This window comes from Acomys minous (assembly GCF_964271855.1).
Source record: "Acomys minous genome assembly, chromosome: 13".
NCBI classification, from domain to species: domain Eukaryota; kingdom Metazoa; phylum Chordata; class Mammalia; order Rodentia; family Muridae; genus Acomys; species Acomys minous.
In genome coordinates this window covers 72,318,821-72,340,694 of record NC_140495.1, presented here as the reverse complement: position 1 = coordinate 72,340,694, position 21,874 = coordinate 72,318,821, and the positions used below count along the sequence as shown (strand labels likewise).

The window sequence follows — 21,874 nt, the reverse complement described above, 5'->3', positions numbered from 1 at the left end:
GCAGTAGGATGGTAAAAAAAAAATTAATTAAAAACAAAACAAAAAAGAATGGTCAGAAATCCTTGCAGGCAGCCAAAACCCGTCCAAAGGAAGATTCAAATGGCAAAATGCTGGTGGATCAAATTTACTAGTTTTCTGTTCTTTTTTTTATTAATTTATTAGTATTACACCTCAGTTGTTAGCCCATCCCTTGTATCCTCCCATTCCTCCCTTCCTCCCACTTCCCCCCTACTCCCCTCCCCTATGACTGTGACTGAGGGGGACCTCCTCCCCCTGTATATGCTCATAGGGTATCAAGTCTCTCCTTGGTGACCTGTTATCCTTTCTCTGAGTACCTACCAGGAAAGTGGGTAAGAGAGGAGGACATCCTATTGAGACTTTAGGTGTGAGAAGCCTGGGAGAATGCGGAAATAGAAGGATCCAGCGGGTCCTGGAAAACTACAGGCGAGTCTGGGCCCTGGGGTCCTCCGCAAACTATGGCAACAGCCAAGGAAAATATAGGTAGTTTTCTGTTCTTAAAACAGGCTCTCTTGGGAGTATTTTGTTTTGGTGAGATTTTTATCATGCCCAGTAGTAGTCTAGCCATGCAACTATTTAAAAAACAGTTCTCAAGTTAAAAACATCAATGTGTTCCCATTACATCTCCAGTGTCCTCATTTGGAGTCTAGTTTTATTCATTGTGAAGATGGTAGATTAACTTTTCTACAGAAAATATCACTCTATTCCAATTTTATGGTAAAACTGTGATGACCTTGAACTGAGAATGTGATCATGGTGAATATGGAATGGTCAGAGAGAAAAGCTTTTGAAAACTAAACAATTCATATTAAATCTACAGACAGGAATACAGAGGTCTGAAAATACTCTGGAAGCAGATGGCCTATGAGAGCTACTTTCATTCATTCACCCAGTAAAAGTTCTCTTGATTGAGGGCACAGTACTGCGACACAAGTCCAAGAAATATGACTTCTGTGCTTTATAAATCAGCACAGCCAATCTATTCAAAAGATTGTGTATCTCTCACCAGAAAATATCACCAAAAGATCACCTCAGCAGGAACAGTGAGTTCCTTATAGTCTAGCCATTCAAAAAGAAAATTCCACAGAATACATAAATAAAACCTCGACGATCTAAAAAAAATGATATTAAAATGATTTTATAGCAATCCAAGTCCTTCCTGTGTGTTGGATTTTGAACAACACTATTTCCCGTGAACCGACAGCTTATAGAAACATAGGACATCCTCACAAATGCATTGCATTTTAAATAATTGCTATTGGACATGTGCAGGCTGTGGGGGTGGAGCACACATCCTGTCACCGAGGACAGCTGAGTGGAGAGGGGAGGTGTGATGCTATTAAAGCCTTTAAGTGACGACTCATTTCTTGGAACAAAACAGCTGGCTGCTGTGTTGCCCTCTTCGTTAGCAAACATATGTCATTTAGAAATTCCTAAGACCTTGCTGATGAGAAATTTGATTCTGTAAAACAGGTGTATCTCAAACTCCAGGGACCATTCCTACTGCTTAGAGTCTTTTCTAATTGCTTCAGAATCTTAAGTGGAGTTAGAAAAAGCTGGAGGCATATCTGTTCCATCTTTCTACGCAAATAAATGATTTGTCTGGAAGAGTCTACAGGGAACTTGATGCTGTGCCTGATATCAATGTATCCATGAAAGGTTTTTTTTTTTAATTATTATTATCATTAATAAAGAAACAGTTCTGACAGTCAACCATGCATCAAGTCAACACAGAAAGCCTTAATGTAGCAGCTGCTGGGAGAATGAAGTCAATCCTGCACACACACATACGCTTCCTGCCTACTCTGGATCAGTCTCTTGGCTTTTTTAAGCTTGAAAAACACTGTGGAACTGTAAACCCCCTCGGTGGGTCTCTGCTCACACTTGTGATGTGATCAGGGAGGTCCAAATCCTGCCTGCACCAGGAGAGGGTACAGAAACGTGTGTTCTGAAGCCCCATGCACATGGACTCCGAGTAGAGGGGACCAGTATCTCTTCTTACCTAAACGTGTGCAAGCTGATTCTGACATGCAGTTGAGGCTGGCAACCATTGAGGCACTGGGTGAGCATTAGCTTTGGGATAAAAAGTTAGCTATGGTGTTGACTGTTGTGTCACCTTGGGAAGCCACCTCCTTACCCTATACATCAGGTTCCTCATTTGTAAAGTGCGCATAATCATCTACAGGAAGAATTGATGGGAGGACTAACACTTAATGAGATGAACTTACCTAGAAGCACAATTCTCGGTGCAAATTAGGCTCTTAATAAACACTCATTTTTCTCTTGTTTGTTTTATACCTTCTGCTCAGGAGGTCTCATTTAGCTCATTTGTGCAGTGAGCTCCTTACTGCCTTGTCTTATTCTTTTTTGCATACCTCACCATAATGGTGAAGGGAGGAAACTCCAGTTGGATTGTAAAATACAGGGTTTAACTAATGGTATGCTTTAAACATGTGAATGATTCATCTTCACTGTATAATATGCCACTTCTCAATACACTCACCAGCAATCTAGAATTATGGGAAATAGGCTATCTTTTGGGAGCTAGCATCACCCAGAAGCAACAGTGTGAGCGCAAAGTGCCCTAGGATGTCAATTCTAGTGCAATAGGCACTTCCTTTGTTGCTAATACTAAGATAGGAGAACCACTGAGGGAATCCAACTTAGTGTTGATGTAGATGGCGGTGGGAGTCATTGCAACCGCAGGAGCAGATTTCCAGCATAGACGTAATGATTTCTGCTCCGTCCTTGTCCTGGGTCTGAAGGGATTTGGTTGATGGTCATGTATTTGCACACTGGTTGATGAGAATGGCAGCCGCAGAGACTGTGGGACAAAGTGGCAGAACAAGGACTTCTGGAAAGCATCAGATACCTTGTGGAGCAGAGTGTTTGGGGAAACGAGATGGAGGCTCAACAGCGCACGGTACTTCTAAAGAGCATCCAAATTATCAGGCTGAAAGATGGCCTGCTGAGACTGAGCAAGCTCATCACTGTCTTTCAACTCATACCTACCAGGATAAGCCATTCATTTTAAATATAAAAAGAACCCGTATGTGTCTAATATTAAATATAAACATGTGTATAATATCACGTGCAAGATGGGCTCCTATGATTTCAACCAAGGGCAAATTCACCCACAGGCTTTGTTCAGTTCCCCGCTCTGCTTCATAGGCACTGCTGACTTCGGTCCAAGCACTTACCATCGTAGCATCTTATTCCCCCATGGGCCTTCATTCTTCCACCCGGCCTCTATTATTTTGAACACATGTGTGTTTATAAGTAACTTCCGGCCCTTTAATTGCTTTTTATTTAGGTTAAATTATGAGTCTAATTATCAGGTGTTTTATTCCTTTAGGCCTATATATGGAGGGTGTTAGTATAAACCTGATGGGTGACATGAAGGTCACTTTAGAGTATTAGAAACCACCTATACACTGGTGCCTTAAGCATGCACTTCTCTATCTTCTTACATTGAACACAATTTACCATTTTTAGAAAAAAACTACGTCACCTCCAATGAGTCAAAGTATGGCTGGGGATATACAAGAGGTATTTTGCTAGGATCAAAACATATGCCAGGGCTTTCAGAAAGATGGTTCAGCAGTGAAGGACACTTACTGCCCTTACTAAGGATGGATGCAGGGTTGCTTTCTGCACACACAAGGGACAACTCTAACTCCAAGGCATCTCACATTCTTTTCTGACCTTCTTGGGTATCTACATACATGTGGTACACACACAGACAACCAAGTGCGTGTACCGCCTCCTCCATGCATGTGTGTACACACCCACAGAGTAAATATTTAAAGAAATATAGGTAGCATACTCTAAATCCATAACTATTAGATTAAAGAACTTATAACTTTTTAAACTTAAAAATCAAAGAAACCTAGAGAAAAGGCTAGGAATGTATAGGTCATATGGGGACATTACAAAAACAATGTGGCCAATCTGCAAAAGTGAAAACTGTACAATATACTGATACAAAATACAGGTACCCACCTCTCTGTGAATTGACCTTCTAGAAGTCCATTGAGCTATCTACTCCTCGTGCTAGGTATGAACTGACTTTTTAATTCATATGGTTTTCTCATACAGGGCTTTCACATGACTGCCTAAAGCTTCGAAGCATGAAAAATTAGTACCAAAGCTTAACATTTTTAATAAAAATCAAGATTACACGGATAAACCAAGAAAGACAGTTAATACAAACATGATCATATCTATCCATTACACAAAATCCCAAACTATGGATTTTGATAGAAATATATAAGTAAACCAAAGACTTTAGGGATGCAATCTTTTGATTGACTGTTGTTTGAAGATTTTGTTACAAGCGCAGTCACACCCTCCCACTAAAAATGTTCATGGATGTCTTGCTCATAATAGACAAAAGTTAGAGATCACTCCCATGCAGGTCAGTGCGGCTGTGGTAAGCCTCGCTGCCTCAGCGCATTAGAGTGCTGGCCAGCGGTTACAATGAATGGACGAGGTCACATGGATCAAATGACAGATATTAAAAATAATACTGAGTGGTGAAAGTGGAGTACATGATAGATTTCTATGAAATTCATCCTACATGTTCAAAATAATATATTATTTTTGATTCTATAGAGAGAGCTAAGGTAGAAAATATGGACTAAAAGTTAATTACTGAATTCAAGAGAGTCTTTCACTCTGGGATAAGAATACAAAGGGAAATGTGAATTTCTGCACATTTTCCTTAAGTTTATTTCACTTTAAGTATTTAATATTGAAAGGTTTGACATATTCTACTTTGTATTTTTTTTAATCTTTAAAAGTTAAAAAATTAAAAAAGATACACATTTATAAATGTAACAGTAAACATTGTTTTACAAAAATTCACTTGAGGTAGGAGGAAAGTTCATCAGAATATCATGTTGTCAGTCATCCAGTGCTATGTTTAACTTGAGAATCAAACGACTGTTCAGGGATCCTGATACTTGATGAAAACAAGTCTGGTTCTGCAGCTCTGATGTCTATCCAGTGATGTAATTCCTGTCTACAAGGATGCTCCCTTCAGAAAACTGTATTTTCTGAAAATACTGTTTCTATATCACATACAAATCCCTTGTCAACATTTTTGACTGGGCCATCTTAGACACCATATCAACAGGAATGCCTTCTTTGTCCAGAGCCAGTCATCTACCCAGCAAGAGAAATGCTGAGGACAGCTGGCAGACTCAGTTTTCTTTCTATGATCACTGACCCCACCCCCACCCCCACCTAAAATAAGAAATAAGTCCTCAAAAGAAAACAGGAGCAGACTGTTGTGTCATTTAAATGTAAAAGTAAATGAATAATGTTTTTGGTACACCAGAACAGAACTATAATTCTTTTCTCCTCTACATGTCCTGTCCTTGAGAAGTAATTAACATTGTCCCACATTAATTTTAAACGTTCTAATGAAATGTTATGGATTTCTGGGAGACCTAAGGCATGGAGGAGTACAAGGAGGAGTTATTAGGCAGACAGCCTGACCAGGTTCCGAGCTTCGGCCCTGAGCCCAGGCGGGATTCTGTGGGTGAAGGGGTGCTTCTCTTCACTCATGCATCTCTCTTCTGCTTTTTCTTGACAGGGTGACACTGGGATGCCAGGATTTCCAGGATCTGTTGGCCCTAAAGGACTCAAAGGAGAACCTGTAAGTATTTTAACTTTGAGAGCAGAGGAAGAAAGAAAGAAATATATATGAAGAATTAAAAATATTTTCCCAAACCAGCCCCAAATTCATGGTCCTTTAATTCGACATTCTGAATAGAACTGTAGGTCAGATTCTTAAGCCAAGCACATACCATGCCAGACACCAAGCCTTCTACATATTAGCTCACTTAACTCGTATGAAAAGTCCCACGAGGTGGCCCTTTCTACACACAGGTTAGGAAAGTCCTGTGAGGTAGCTTCTTCTGTACACAGGGTTTTAGGCTGGTTCCAGATCCCAGGCTTAAAATGGTTAAGTTGCCTGGATATGACTAAATGCTGTATCGAAAATGAAAAACGCAATCAATATATCAAGACTGGTCCAAATTTATCTTTAAAATTGAAGATGTTTCTCTTTCTGCTCAAATAATTACTCTCATACACCTCTGAAATTATTTTCCTTTCTGTTTTTTTGTGAGATCGAAGTGACTTCACAAGCCAGCTTTTCAATATTGCTGTGACTGGTTTCTTTGAAAACTTTTCTTTGGGTAGAGAAAAAAAAAAAGAAAGAAAAACTCTATCACATTATTTATATTCAAATAGGACCGCTGAAGAGATTGCAAAAACCTAGTTAAAAAAAAAAAGACCTTTAAAATTGTGTGTATGTGTGTGTGTTGTGTTTGTGTGTTATGTGTGTGTTCATATGTGTGCTCTTGAACCCAGAGCTCAACAATTTGCCAAGCAACAAGCCAGCAACAAGGTCTTCATTCTTGTACAAAAATCAGGATTAGCATGTATCTCATCATTTTTTATTAAGTGAGGCACACCTTTTAAAGTTGTGTCCACCAGTGTTCCAGAGTGAGTTAGGGATCCGGGTTTACTGGCGATGAGGAACGAAGAGGTGAGGAAAATGCCTGCTTGATAAGATAAACAAAAGCAATAGGAAAGCATTCCGTGGTACAAAGCTGAACGTCCCCTTCTGCTTCAGCTGCACTTAGACACCTTCAGTGGTACTAGTGATTGTCTCTGGCAGCTTTATAATTGCCACAGTGCTGATGGGGCCTGGTAATTGACCTCCTGGTCACTTGTCCTCAGTGTCCGGTCCAGGCCTTCCTAAACCTTTAACTGTGCCATCCAGCTAAGAATGTTGAAGGGTCTGGGAACTGTTATGTGACTTTTCTCCCTGCTCACCCACTCCTGGGGGCCACTCATACCATCTTCTAACTTCTCCTTGGCTCTCCACTGTCTCCCTGCCCAATGATACCCACCTCAGTTTTTAAGTTTCTGGGTGGACGAGGGAAGATGTGACAAGTGAGTCAAAACAAAAAACAAACAAACAAACAAACAAAAAAACACTAAACTTTCTGTCAACAACAGCTGTGCTTCTGAAACAGGAGTGTGGAATGGAAGCCTGAGAATTCTGTCTCAAGAGTTCTGGGTGGAGCCTGGAAGCCTGTGTTTCCCACACGTGACACTAGTGCCATTGCTCCGGCATCTTTGAGGGTTGCAGTAGTGCAATTTTCCTAGGGGTGATAGGCCTTTCTCTTCATAAGGGATTCCCTCTGGCTTTCTCTCCTGCCTTCAATGTTCATGGGGAGCCCAACTGCCCATTTAGGCCAACCTTAGCCCTGTCCTTTTTATTCAGTAGAAATAACTTCTTGGGATGAAGAGAAGGTTCAGTGGTCCAAAGCACTGGCTGCTCTTTCAAAGAACCTGACGTCAATTCCCAGAACCCACATTGTAGCTCACAACCATCTGTAACTCCTCCAGCTCCAGGGAATCTGATGTCATATGATAATCACTGTGGGCCCCAGGCAAACACATAGTGCACAGACACACAAGCAAGACAACAACACACATAAAATAAAAATAAATATTTAAAAAGTCAAATTCTTGCCCTCCTGACTTGTGTCCTTGCCAGTTCCCTTACTCCCTTTATTAACCTGATTTCCTCCATACAATTTTGCTTACCTTCCTCTCTTCCCACAAGTTTTATATGATCAGGCAGAACAATTAGTTCTTTGTTGTTGTTTCAACCCTTTGGTTCAAGAACAGGATCTAGACTGGGCTTCGTATAATATCCAGACAGTCCATAGAGATGAGCAGTCACCATCCAAAATATAGTTTTGAACCACTGTCTTGAACATCAAAATGGCCACCTGTGCTCCACTATAGGGCATTTAGAATGTGCGGCATGTGACAACATAACAGAGCTTTAAAATGTGCATACAAAAGGATGTAGTTGGAATCTACAATTTTATAGGTAAGGAAGAGGCTCTAAAGCTTCGATTGGGTACCCCAGGTAGTATTCAGGAGAGATGAGACTAAATAGGAAACCCCTGGCTAACCAGAGTCTTACAGCTACATCCATCAATGCAGATTTTGAGCCAGGCCTGACTTGGGGTATAGACCTGCTGTCCCAGCTATGCAGGGGATGATCACAAGTTCAATGCTATCTACAGATACAGAGTGAGTTCAAGAGCAAGCTGAGCAACTTAATTAAATTTTACCTCAATACTAAAAGTTAAACTAAGAGGCCTGAGGATACAGCTCCATGTTAACGCCCTGGCCTGGATTAATCCTCAGGAGTGGACAATTGAATGTGGATTTCAAGCATACAGTGACTCTGACAAGAGTGCTCTGACCTAAGTAGGAGCAATCAGAGGCAGAAGCAATGCCGCCCGCCGCACACGCCTCCAACCTTAAGAGTTGCATACATAATTTTAGAACGAAAATCTGAAAACAAAGAATTTAAACAAAGCTCTGATCTTACATATAAAAATTAACCCCTAATAAAGGATGAAGTCCCGTTAGGTAGATAATGATTTGTATCATCACTACAAGTGCCAGAAATGTGGCTCAGCTCAGGAAAAGTTAGCAACTGCTCAAGCTATAAGGGCAGCTTGGTTCATTTGAAAGAGGTGGGTGTTTGCATCCCTCCACACTCAGTCACCAAGCCTATTCAAATCCTGTCGCTTCATCCTTGGGCACCACTGAAGAAGAAGATGGAAGAATTGTGAGGGGCCTTCTCACTGCTTCTCACTTGAAGGCAGCTCATGTCGTCTCTGATTGCAGGTCATTGCCACAATGGGATACACATTCCAACAAAACTCCAAAGGAGGTAGAAAATGTAGGAGAAGATGGCCCAAAGCCCATCATGCCTACTGCATAGGATATGGGGAAACTAAAGACCACCATTCAATAATCACTTGTCCCTTAGAAGTGAGGTATTCAAGAGAATAGCAGTCCCAAAGGAAGATCCCATCATGATGGCTCTTATATTTTTCTTGATTTTCATGTGTGAAAGAGCTTTTTAAAGTTTTAAGTTTCCATCTTATTGTCTATTTACTCAGTTCAAACAATAAATAAATCTGATTTTAAAATCAAAAGCAGACAGATGGAAAAAGGAAAGGCTGACCTTAAAATCAGGCTTTTCAGGTTTTATAGTCTTCGAGAGATTATTTTACTTTTTTGTGCCTCTGTGTGTGTGTGTGTGTGTGTGTGTGTGTGTGTGTGTGAGAGAGAGAGAGAGAGAGAGAGAGAGAGAGAGAGAGAGAGAGAGAGAGAGAGAGAGACCGACAGACAGACAGACAGACAGACAGACAGACAGACAGACAGAGACAGAGACCTGAAGGTTGGTAAAATAGTGACATTCACCAGCTAGTGAATATTATCCCTCAAATCTATAGTCCCAGGGGACCTTTCTTCCTAGTTCCACCAGCCTGTGCTACTATTTACCCTGTAGTTAACCCCTTCATGTCATTTTGATTAGAATACAACTGACACTCTAAAGAGCGTCCTTGAAATAAGGCTTTTGCGTGTTTAAGTGCACAGTCGACCTAGGCAGGAAATTCAAGTGAATGCCTGCCATTTAACAGTTACCACAGCCATTTCCCTCCACTTGCAGGTGAATGTTGATGTATTCATCTTCATTTCACAATAGGAAGCTTTAGCCTTGGGCAGCATTTCAATTTGACTGCTGTTGGGAGCCTCCAAATAGTAGTAAAACGATTAGCTCCATGCTCATTGGGGAATATGAAGGAATCTGCAAATTAATTCTCACTTGCCCCTGTCAGAGTTGATTTCTAAGTATTTATAATTGATTTTGGTTTCTACCCATATTCCTAGGGGGAGCCTTTAGCAAAAGGTGAAAAGGGAGATAGAGTAAGTAGACGTTTATCGCTGTCTTGGGTTTTCTATTTCATTGATTTCACTCTGCAATTTGTTGTTTGGCAACTAATAGATTTGATAAAGTAAGTTCCCTGAAAATTGTACTTTCTTCTGTGGTTTTTGGCACTTGATTTTAAACCTTGGTAAGTGCTATCCCGCTATAACACTTTAACATTTGATTTGGGGTTTACAGGCCTTTTTTTTTCTTTTTTTTTTTTTCTTTTTACCTTTTTTAGGGGAGGTATGTGTGTGCCACATTGAGTGCATGCCTAGGTGCATGTATGACGGTCATAGAACAACTTGTGTGAGCCTGTTCTCTCCTTCCACCACATGGGTCCTGAGGCTTGAACTCTGGTCTTCGGGCTCAGAAGCAACTACCTTTACTCTCTGAGTCACCTCACCAGCCTATTCTATCAGCCTCTTACCCTGAGGATGGTGAGCATCTGGTGGTGTAAGAGTCATTGCAAATGTGCCATGACATCTCAAGTGAAGAAATGAAATGAGCAGTTTTGTTGCTTACTAACAATAAGGATTTTTAAATATTGATTTGGGGTGAGCATTGATTGATCGCATGGCTTCTATAATGCCTGATTTGTTGTGTGTGTTTTAACTGGTGAAAGTCAACTAAACTATCAAGATATCTAACCCCATCTGGATTCAGGAATGAACCATATGGTGTTTGTTTTATTGACAGGGAGAACCTGGCCTATTAGGACCACAGGGAATAAAGGTAATCTGACATTTTTTAGTCACAGTCGCAACCTTAATGAGATGTTAAAAATAATAGTAACATTTAATTTTCCTTTCCACTTATGCATTTAGGGGGAACCTGGAGATCCTGGTCCCCCTGGTTTAATAGGAAGCCCAGGGCTAAAGGTATGTACTTCATATATAAAGGAGTGTCATAAGTCACTCTTTGGAAATAATTCGGGAATTACAACCATCCTGCATTCAGAAAGGCTTTGGTGTGCCTTCATTTTCATCGCAGATGTTCTCAGAGATTGCATCTTGTTTCCATGGCGATGCCCCCTCCCCACTGGCTATATTTATTACAGACATAGAAGCTAGGCCTTTTAAAAATTCTTTTTCAGAGCAAATTCACAATAGCATCCATAAGAGCATTAAGAGTAAACAATGCCAGTTAAATCTATGCCCTTGTGCCACATTCCTAACAGGAAGAGGACTCAGGATCTGATTCTTCACTAAAATTATACATCCCTGAGATGTTTGAGTTTCCCAGGGGGAAATTCTTCAGGAGTGTCTCAAGAAAAAGCAGCTGGCGGAGGCATGGGAGAAGCTCAGGTAGAATGTTCCCAGTCAGTGCATCAGGCCAGTTACCCCATTATCACCTGCTGATAGAAAAGACCCATTAACAAAACATCTCGGAACTATACTGCTAAGCTCCGAGCATATGTCAGTATTGCACACAGGTGGGATGTTGGGAAGTCCGTCTCTTCCTAATAAAGTTCACATGGTATTCACCACCATTCAGATACCATCTAGTTTTATGAAAAGTTAAAATAGATATCATCTTCTGTTTTAGGGTCAGCAAGGACCTGCAGGTCCCATGGGGCCCAGAGGACCACCAGGAGATGTTGTACGTATATAGCTTCAGTATTTTGAAATAAACTTAAAAGTAAGCTATGCCTTAAAGAAGGTCAGTTAATAGGCTAATTTATGCCACAGTTCCCAAAAGCATGGGTCACCCCTGCCATCCACTGATCACTTCTAAAGTCAGGAGTTACAGGGAAGTGCTTTGAAGTGGAGCTGAAGAAACCAATCTTTGAAATTCAAGCTAACTCAATTGTCCATAGTCATACTACTGCAGAATGGAGGAAAGCAGAAATATCCAAAGAAATAAGAAAAAAAAAACCAAACAAACAAGAAAGACAGCAAGAGTTTCTAAATTGCATAGATTTGAGTTCAAAAATTCATTTTCATGCTACATGATAAACTCTCACACACACACACACACACAGAGAGAGAGAGAGAGAGAGAGAGAGAGAGAGAGAGAGAGAGAGAAGCACATGCTCACTTTTCTTCTATTTCCCCATATTTCTGCTCCTTGCATCCCAATGGGAACTGAGAGCTAATTATCAAATACTAGATCTAAATGGAGAAAATTGCTGGCTATGACTCTGAGTGACTCTCTGCCCATGACTAGGACTCTAGTTGGGCAGTCTTGAGAATTCTCCCCTTTCTATCATCTTGGGAGCAGCCCTATGACCATTCCCCCTGCTGTGATGCTCAATGCCTGAACCTCCTGGAGACCACTGGGTAGCTCCCATAGTGTGCTTGCTCATGTGAACATCCAACCCATGGGAAACATTTTTTATTCCTCCTACAAGCCAATTATTGGACCACTTCAGGGTTACCTCATGGGAAAATACCATAAGAAAGAGAAACGTTGATAACCCAAGATGAAACATAAAATACTCTGGTTAGACTTAACTGTCAGTACCAAGGGAATAAAAAGAGAACAAAATCCAAAGGAAAAGAGCCACAGTGGCAGGACATAATAAAAATATCTTGACTTTTTTGTAGGTTGTAATGCCACCACCCCATCCCTTTCTTCCCAATTGTTTGGGTTGAACATGTCAATTCCCCTTCTCTGTTTCCCATGATAGCTGTTGACTTCACTTGAGATGACAAGCCACACATATCTTCAAGTACCATTTCCCCTAAGGCACAAATCAGCACTACCTTATAGAGAGATGTTAAAATTCAGTTCTCTTACAAAAGTAGAAGGCTATTACATTAGACATGTTCTGACTGCTCGTCTTTAATTTTGTATTCTCTAGGGATTGCCGGGAGAACACGGTATCCCAGGGAAAGAAGGCATTAAAGGAGAAAAGGTACAGCTTAGATTTTATTTTTGTGTATTAAGTAAGAAAAAGAAAGAAGAAACCAAGGATCCTAAGGTCATCGAAGAATCAAAAGATGATTGCAAGGCGTGAGCCTCCCACAGGCTGTCATTGCAGGGGACAGGCATTCGTATAAGCTGTGATATGGTGGCCCTGGTATCACTCATCTTTGCAACCATGGTTATGGCACAGAAACTTCGGATGTCAAAATGAGCTAAGTCAGAAGTGAAGATGTGAGGGCTGAGGTCAAGCTATGGATCCTCAGAATCCATAGAATCTGTTTCTTGATCCATCACATGCATGTCAATGTTACATCATTCACAGGAAATATTACATCATTCTCAGGAAATAGTCAGGCATTTAGATTATCTAAAGAACTTCATTGCATGAGTAGATATGGCCTTTGTGCCTGTGTTTATGCGTAAGTCTGTGTTTCCCGGTCCTGTTAAACTTTATGTAATAGAATTCATTTCGGAACCTGAATGCGTTTAAGATAACAACAGCAGCATCCAGAGTGAGCTGGGCACTTGCTAAATGTACTTGAGGGGCTGAGTACAGAGGTGAACATAAAGATGAAGTTTGACTGGCCATGACAACATAAAGCACAAAGTGGAAACTACTGTCTCCCAATTTCCTATCATGAACAAAAAAGCAAAACAAAGAAGGAATCTCATCTTGTTTTCCATAGGGAGATCCTGGTGGAAGGCTAGGACCTCCTGGACTTCCAGGTCCAAAGGGTGATACTGGGCCTCCAGGGAAAAGTCTGCCAGGGAAACAAGTAAGTACTGCCCTTTTACTAGGATTGCCCTTGAGAGTTCATTTGCTGCTAATTTGGGGCCCCCAGTTTCAAGACATAAGTGTGATTTTTAATCCCACTCCCCCCAAAAAGAAAAAAGCATAAAGAAAAAAGAAAGAAGAAAAAAAAAAGAAAAGCAATAATCATCATATACCATAGCTCATAAAGCTAAAACAACTTAACAATTTGAATGTTCAGTGCAAGTCAAGAGGTCTCTGGGGCAGGATTTATGCAAACACACAACATTTGACATATAATCTGAGATGTTTCAAAGGCATCTGGACTCTGTGTGATTCCTGAGAGAGCTATGGGTCCTCACATATCAGTTGTAGGCCATAGGCCTTCCTAGGACACTGTCTTAAAACAAATGCACCACATTTCCCTTCCAGAGTTTGAAGATATAACCACTAGCAGAAAGTGTGTGTGATCCACATTCTACCCAGGACACAGGAAACTGTATCACCAGAAAACCCAAAAGCCAACATGCTTATTTGATTTGCTTGTTTTCCTAACCCTCTTTCTACCTTTACATCAATTATTAACTATGACAATTCTGATGATGATATGTTTAACATCACAGAAAGAGTCTCTTATATTCAAGCTAATTATGCAAAATCTAGAGCCTTCTAAAGTTTCCCTCTATTCTTAATAAGAGGCTTATTCAAGTAAAAATGAAGGATAGTGAATCATGGTTTCGAGTTATGACTTCTTTTTTGATTATTTAGGAAAAAATGTGATAATCTTACTTTTTTATTCCTTTTAGGGTTTAGATGGAAATCCAGGAGCACCTGGTCCACGTGGGCCAAAGGTATATAGATTTCATAGCTAGTTTTAAAAGAATTAATGATTAAGAAAATGTAACTGAAAATGTATCTATGTTGAGCCTTATATTAACAAGAGCATTTGGTTTCATAGGGTGAAAGAGGGCTGCCAGGTATCCATGGATCCCCAGGGGACACGGGGCCACCAGGGGTAGGAATCCCTGGCAGAACAGTAAGTAATATTCAGTCAAGCTATTTAAATCCTATCGGTTGCATTATATCTCCACTTTTATTTAATTCAGTGCTCAAATTTTTATATAAAACAATAAAATGAAAGAAAGAACTAAAAGATATATAAATAGGACGGGAAGAGACCAAATCATTCCTATTTAGATTTGACTTAATCCTATATTTAGAAGACCCTGAACATACTTCCAGAAAACTCTCAGAGCTGAAAAACATTTTCAACAACATAGCAGATTACAAAAAAAGTATTTAAGAAAGTACTAGTGTCTATATATAGCATTAAAAAACTTGACAAGAAAGGTCAGGGGAAAAATCTCACTCAATTAGCTTTTGAGGGGGGACTACCTAAGGCTAAGCCTGACTAAAGAGATCAGAAACATTTTCAATAAAAACTTGAAGGTACTGAAGGAGACACTGGGAGATGAAGACATCACTTTTGCTCATAAACTGGCAGAATTAATGCAATGAGAATGTCTATATTACCAAAAGCCACTCATGGACTTAATGTAATCCCCACCAGAGTTACAATGATGTTCTTCACAGAACTGGGGAAAGCAATGCTAAGATGTATATGGAAGCACAAAATACCCCAAATAGTAAAAGCAATCCTAAGTAGAAAGAGAAATTCTAAAAACTTCCTAACACCTGATCTCAACTTACACTACAAAGCCATACTGACAAAATGGAATGGTTCTGGTACATGAACAATATGTAGACCAAGAGAATAAAATAGCAGACCAAAAAATAAATCCACACTGCCACAGCCACCTACTTTTTGACAAAAGTATTGCGAATATTGATTGGAATAAAAGATATCCTCTTCAATAAATAGTGCTGCAGAAAACAGATCATCACATATAGAAAAAAATGATACAAAATGATTTATATCAAAGACTTTAATATAAAACCAGAAACTACTAGAGGAAACATTAGAAAAATTCCTCAAAATAAAAGTATAGGCAAAAATTTTCTGAAGAGAAATGCAGTAGCATAGAAAATTAGAAATTGGCACTTGAGAAAACATGAAACTAAGAAGCTTCTGCACAGAAAACCACCAATAGACTGTATAGACGGGCTACAGGAACCTAAACAGTTCTTAAAAGAAGAAACATGATAGCTAATAAGTAGTTTTTAAAGGGTATAACATCCTTATCCATGAAGGAAATACAATTTAAAACTGGAGAAATGAATCATCAGTTAAGAGCTTGTACTGTGTGAGCTTCCAGAAGAAGTGAGTTCAGTTCTCAGCACCCACATCATGCAATTCACAACATCCTGTAACTCCAAATCCAGGGGACCCAACACCAAGACTCCCATATATGCACATGCATCATATGTACACACACACACACGAATAAAATATATGCTCTTTAACTGCTTTCAGACTCACTCCATCTCACCCCAATCCAAAAAGTGTCATCATGACAAATATTGCTGAGGGTGTAAACTGCTACTCTATCTACTGAAATCACTCGGAAGTCTCTCAAAAGCTGAAAATAGAACCACCACATGACCCAGCTGTACTAACCTTGGGTGCATCCCAAAAGCATCCTAGCTCAGCATACCATGCTTATCACTTCACTACTCACGATGGCTAAGAATTAGAACCTGTCCAAATGTTTCCTGATAGATGAAGAAAAGAGGGTATATATACTCAGGGAATTTTATTCATCCCATAAAGGAAAAGGAAATTCATGACATTTGGAGAAAAATGGGTTCACCTGGAAATCACTCTATTAAGTGAAATAAGCCAGACTCAGAAAGACAAATAATGCATTTTCTCTGCGTACGTGTGTGTGTGTGTGTGTGTGTGTGTGTGTGTATGTGTGTGTGTGTATGTGTGTGTGTGTGTGTGTGTGTGTGTGTGTGTGTTGTCATATAAGTAAACAAAACCATGGAGGGAAGGAAAAGATCACAAAGAAGAGGAAAGAGGGAAGAATAATGAGGAGGTAATGAAATACATCTGGCAGGAAACAGGGGGGAGGGATTCTTACGAAAATGCAACAGAAGAGAACAGTGGGAGAGGGGAGCATATAAGAGCAAAGTATCTATGAAACTGCCATAATGGAACCCATTACCTTATATACTGCCTTTAAAAGATAATAAAACACTGTATCAAGAACTCATTAAAGAGATAATAAGTTTATAGGGGGAATTACCACTTAGGAACACAACAGAAAGGCAACAAAAGGCTTTGATAATAAATGCTATGAACATCTTTAAATAAGATAGGAACCCCACCAAATGCTGATGCCAACTGCTTAAAAGAAAAAAAAAACACTTTTTTTTGTTTGTTTGTTTGTTTTTGAAGATACATTATACGTAACCCTGGCTGGTCTAAAACTCACTATGTAAATCAGAGTGATCTAGTACTCACAGAGATCTGCCTACCTCTGCTTCCCAAGTGCTCGAGTTATTCCAGACCCCAGTATTTGAGGAGTCAAAAATAACTCCTGGACTGTTAATTAGCCATCTTCTCCCGCCATTGACCAGTGGTGCGGGTAATTTCTTAAGAGGAAAATGAGGGCCTGCATAGGTCTGCACCAGGCCTTCTCTGTGTGTTATGGCTATTAGCTTGGTGTTGTGGGAGGACTCCAAACAGTGGGAGAAGGTGTGTCCGACTCTTTTGCCTGTTCTTGGGACTCTTTTCCTCCTGTTGGGTTGCCTTGGTTCTTTTGTATCTTGTTTTGTCGCATTTGGTCCTTGTCTCTTGAAGGCCTGCTCTTTTTTGAAGAAGAAATGGAGGAGGCATGGATCCAGGGAGCGGGGAGGTGGCCGGTAGCTCGGAGGAGTGGACGGAGGAGGAACTGTAGTCAGGATGTATTGTATGAGAGAAGAATCTATTTTCAAATAGTAGGGAGAGAGAGAGAGAGAGAGAGAGAGAGAGAGAGAGAGAGAGAGAGAGAGAGAGAGGTAGGTCCGGATCTCTCAGCCTCACGGGCAGTTAGTTTCTGATCTGATATGATTTGGACACATGGCTTGCACACTCCTGAGTGTGCAACAGCATAGTGGAGTGGACTAGAAAACAAAAAACATGGACTGTGTGGAGCAAAGCTTCATACTTCTAGCCTCAGATATGTGGTTAAACTACTGTTTGAAGTCATGAGTAGCCCTCTGGAAACCCTGGGCAAGGTTTTTGGAGCTTTCATATTATGCAAATGTCAAAGTCTGTTGCTCTGCTAGGGACAGTCCTGGTAGAATTTTGATAATTCTCTCTCATTTTACCCAGGGCTCCCAAGGGCCAGCTGGAGAGCCGGGTATTCAGGCAAGTGACTTCACTAAGTTATTCAGCAGAACAAGTTTAGTTTTCTTGATTTCTAGAAATTAAACAAAAGACAGTCCTAAGTAACTTTTTTTTTCTTCATTTTTCTAGGGTCCACGAGGTCTGCCTGGATTACCAGGAACTCCAGGGGCACCAGGAAATGACGTAAGACCATTTCCCCAACTCCTGTCCCATGTCCGTTTTAATCTTCTCTAACTCACAGAGCTCTGAATAAGATGCCTCTGTTTTTAGGGTGCTCCAGGGAGAGATGGAAAGCCAGGCCTTCCAGGGCCCCCAGGTGACCCGGTATGTAGACAGGCTTTGCTTGATTTATGTATCTTTAATGTAGCCAGAAGCCAAATGGCCTACCCAGCAAGTTTTGCTGTCCAAACTAATTACAATGCACACTGACTGCTTGGTGATTTTGTTTATCCCCATTATTTTGTAGAGGGGAAAAAATTCAAGCTGGGTCAGCATTATTGTGTGTGTGTGTGTATGTATGTGTAGTGAATATTTATTTCCTAAGGGTATAATTCAGCTGTACGATCTTGCCCCGGGCTGAGCCTTACCACTTAATGTCTTTGTTCCCTGGAAAATTGAGATAAAATAGATAGCCACAATTTCTATTCTTCCTAACGTGAGAAAGTGAATTCAATTTTGAAATGAAAGTTTGCAGGTAAGTTAGCTCCAATGTGGTGCATAGCCATTGATTGAATGCCTCTGAACAGATGAGATGATTAAATTATGAAAATTGGATTGAAAAAATCTCAGAAAATGCATTAAAATACTAACAGCGTGTTACATAGTTTTATTTCGGGTTAAACCTTGCTATGAGTGACAGTAAATCCCTTTAAATAGCCTCATCCCCAACACTTATTTTTTGAGATGCCATACGGCACATGGCATTGTATTAAGAGTCTTGTATAATAAAATCCAAATCTGGCCTCTCACTGGGTCTTCTTACCTCCCACACTGCTTGTGCCTTAGAGCCTTTAGAAGCCGCATACAGCAGCATTATCCCGCCCTTCTTTTTCAACTCCATCACTGAATTGTGTGTGCACCTCATCTCAAATCCTGTCGACTGTCACTCGTCACTCGGGCTTACACAGTCTTTCTCTCTGAAAGGATATTTTAAGACCTGGGGCTCAAACACAGCCCATGTTCCCCAGGTGCCTGCCGTGTCCCTCTGAAGTCTCTTCTGAACCTGCTGTAAGAGCTACGTGTAAGGCAGACTCACCCTGCCATCTTCATATTTTGAGCAGGCTGAGAGTGTACTTGGTAAAGGAGTGATTTCCTTTTATCAGATGATTTGTTTTCATATGTGACTAAACCAGCAGCACAGGGAAAGCATAAGGTTACCGCGTCGTGAAACTCCACAGTGCAGATGCATGACCAAGGCAAGGATACAGATGAGCTTGCATGCTCTTGGTGAAGGACCAGTGGGTGCTCTGACAGTCTGGTTCTATCAGTACTGTGGGTCGCTTTCATACCATGAAACAAAGCTAAGCCAGTGAGTCTGTAGCTGAGACCAAAATGTATGCCCCAAAGTTCAGTTGGCACATCACTTTAAGAAAATATACATCAACTCCTATGATCATATTGTACTATGTTCACGTATATGCACCTCTCCATAGATCTGGGTTTTTTCCCTCTCTTTTTAACTACAGATCGCACTTCCTCTCTTGGGAGACATCGGCGCCTTGCTGAAGGTACTCTTTCGCCATAAAATAAATTATGTTAGTGTGCCAAACGGGTTAAAAAAAGAACTTTCTGCTAAAGGTAGAAGTAACTTCTCAGCCCAAACAATTCAAATTCAAAGGTTAGAAAATATTTAAAACAGAAAAACGCACATATCTTACTATGACTTGTAGCGTTTGGGCCAGCCTTCCTACTCCCTCCCTTCTGGATTTCACATTGTGGACATGGGGATGGGGAAAGGCAGCACTGAGATGATGAGATGCAGGAAGAGGTGACATCATCGATACCGTGTAAGTAGACCCTGCCTCCTCTGAAGCAATGACTTTTCTTCCTCAATGCTCACCCGTCCCGGCTCACTTCTATGAAACATACCTGCCACCATGTCAGCTCTGGGCAGATTCAAAGGGAAGATCACTGAGGCTAGTTGACAGCTTGAGATTCTATATCATGGAATTTCATAAAATGAGCTATAAAATCCCAAAGCCAACAATCACCTCAACACCTGTTTACCCTGTAGAATCATCTTTACTTACTATCTATTCTATAAAGTGCCTCTAGCTAAACATGGTAGCTCACACCTGCAACTCCAACCTTTAGGAGGCTGAAACAGGAATGCAACAAAGTTTTCATCAAACTTTAGCTACTCAGAGACAAACACACACACACACACATACACACCACACACATTCACACACTCCCATACACACACACACACTACACACCACACACACTCACACACTCCCATACACACACACACACACACTACACACCACACACACTCACACACTCCCATACACACACACACACACACACACACACACATACACACCACACACATTCACACATTCCCATACACACACACACACTACACACCACACACATTCATACACTCCCATACATACATACATACATACACACACACACACACACACACACACACACACACACACACACTATGACTACCATTTTCTTTCTTAAATGTTTGACCATATTTTATCAGTAAGAATGAAGGCTATTGCAGTAGATAAGGCTATGTATTTGTAGTCTCTGTGTAGTCTAGTAACAGTTGGTAAACTCAAATGAAAACGTAGCTCTCAATTTCAGTCTTACATGTCCTGTCTATGAACTAACAGAATGTAAATATTTCTATATACCACTCATTATTACAGGTAATTTCACCCACTAACTGGTGTTTATCCTAATGATTTGCCTAATGACTTACACTTAAACATGAATAAATAGTTATAGCATTGAGTCCATAAAAAAGACATGGTCTGGTGGACTGATTAGTTGGAGAATTAAGGTTTTGGGGAAAGATATGTGAATATGAATATTAATATAAAAAACTTTTTATAAGCGTTATTAGGAATTCCCTTCCTCAAAAAGCAACATTTTTATAAGACAATGTTTGTGAGGTTTCAGAAAGCACTCATATTTTTTGATTTATAATTATATGCCAGGCGGTGCAATCTTACTTATTTTTTTCCCAATCTGTCTTTTCCAAAATGTGACATGCTCAGGATGTTGTTCCATTCTCATTCATTGAATATACTTGAAGTCCCAAGTCACTTTATAATTTGCCCAGACATATAGCTGATAGGTATGAGGTTGACACGGGAGTGCATTTCCTTAGGTATCGAGCACTACGGTCTTTGTGACAGCAACGATGCTAGAAACGATGAGACGGTAGGAATTAGACACTTGAATTCATGAAGGATGGGAAATTTTATGCATGACCAAAACTAAATGTTCTGAGAGACTATAGACTGGATCTCAGAGAAGATAACGTAGAGTAGACTCTGCCAAGGGGAGAGGCAGCCATCCAGGGGTCTTGGGGATGTGAGGAACTGACAGTCTTGCCAGTTCCCACTCTGAAAGACCCACTGCATTAAGGTCATCTCAGTAAGGTCCTAGGTCACAAAAGAGCAAGTGGTGGGATATAGGCAGGAAAGCTTGTCAGGTGGCTCCAACCAGCTTTATTCAACAGAAGAAGTAGCTCCCACCCAAAATCCAAAGTTAAGAAATTGGTTAGGCATCGACTTGTGAGTACATCTAACATAATATTAAATCCTGGCGCTGTATCCCACCTCGCTAACTTAAGCCCCATGTCTTGAGTTGTTAACAAGATGTTACCCGCTTTCTGTCTTCTAAGATGTCTTAAGTTATAGAATTAAGAAAAACTCGTATAATGCCAAGACCAAACCCTCCCTCTCAGCCACTCAATTTAATCGGTGAATCAGATTGTGTACTGGCTAATAATTCATGCATCTTAATCATTTCTATAAAGTAACATTGAGTCTTTTTTCCCAAGAACCTTTATTAAAACCAGTTTCCCACTGGGTGGTGGTGTGGTGGCACATGCCTGTAATCCCAGCACTCAGGGAGGTAGAGACAGGTGGAT

At 40.5% G+C, this 21,874-nt stretch overlaps 1 protein-coding gene across 6 annotated transcripts in view; it reads left to right on the top strand.

Annotated features, from left to right (window-relative positions):
- COL19A1 (collagen type XIX alpha 1 chain) overlaps positions 1-21,874 on the top strand; it is a 324,524-nt gene that overhangs the window by 249,182 nt on the left and 53,468 nt on the right. For all 6 annotated transcript variants that reach the window (XM_084755183.1, XM_084755182.1, XM_084755181.1 and 3 more), the window contains 13 exons: positions 5,618-5,680; positions 9,805-9,840; positions 10,541-10,576; positions 10,669-10,722; positions 11,390-11,443; positions 12,648-12,701; positions 13,399-13,488; positions 14,270-14,314; positions 14,422-14,499; positions 17,743-17,778; positions 17,887-17,940; positions 18,028-18,081; positions 19,443-19,484. In XM_084755183.1, the coding sequence (XP_084611309.1) occupies positions 5,618-5,680; positions 9,805-9,840; positions 10,541-10,576; positions 10,669-10,722; positions 11,390-11,443; positions 12,648-12,701; positions 13,399-13,488; positions 14,270-14,314; positions 14,422-14,499; positions 17,743-17,778; positions 17,887-17,940; positions 18,028-18,081; positions 19,443-19,484 (696 nt within the window). The remainder of the gene's footprint in view (positions 1-5,617; positions 5,681-9,804; positions 9,841-10,540; positions 10,577-10,668; positions 10,723-11,389; positions 11,444-12,647; positions 12,702-13,398; positions 13,489-14,269; positions 14,315-14,421; positions 14,500-17,742; positions 17,779-17,886; positions 17,941-18,027; positions 18,082-19,442; positions 19,485-21,874) is intronic.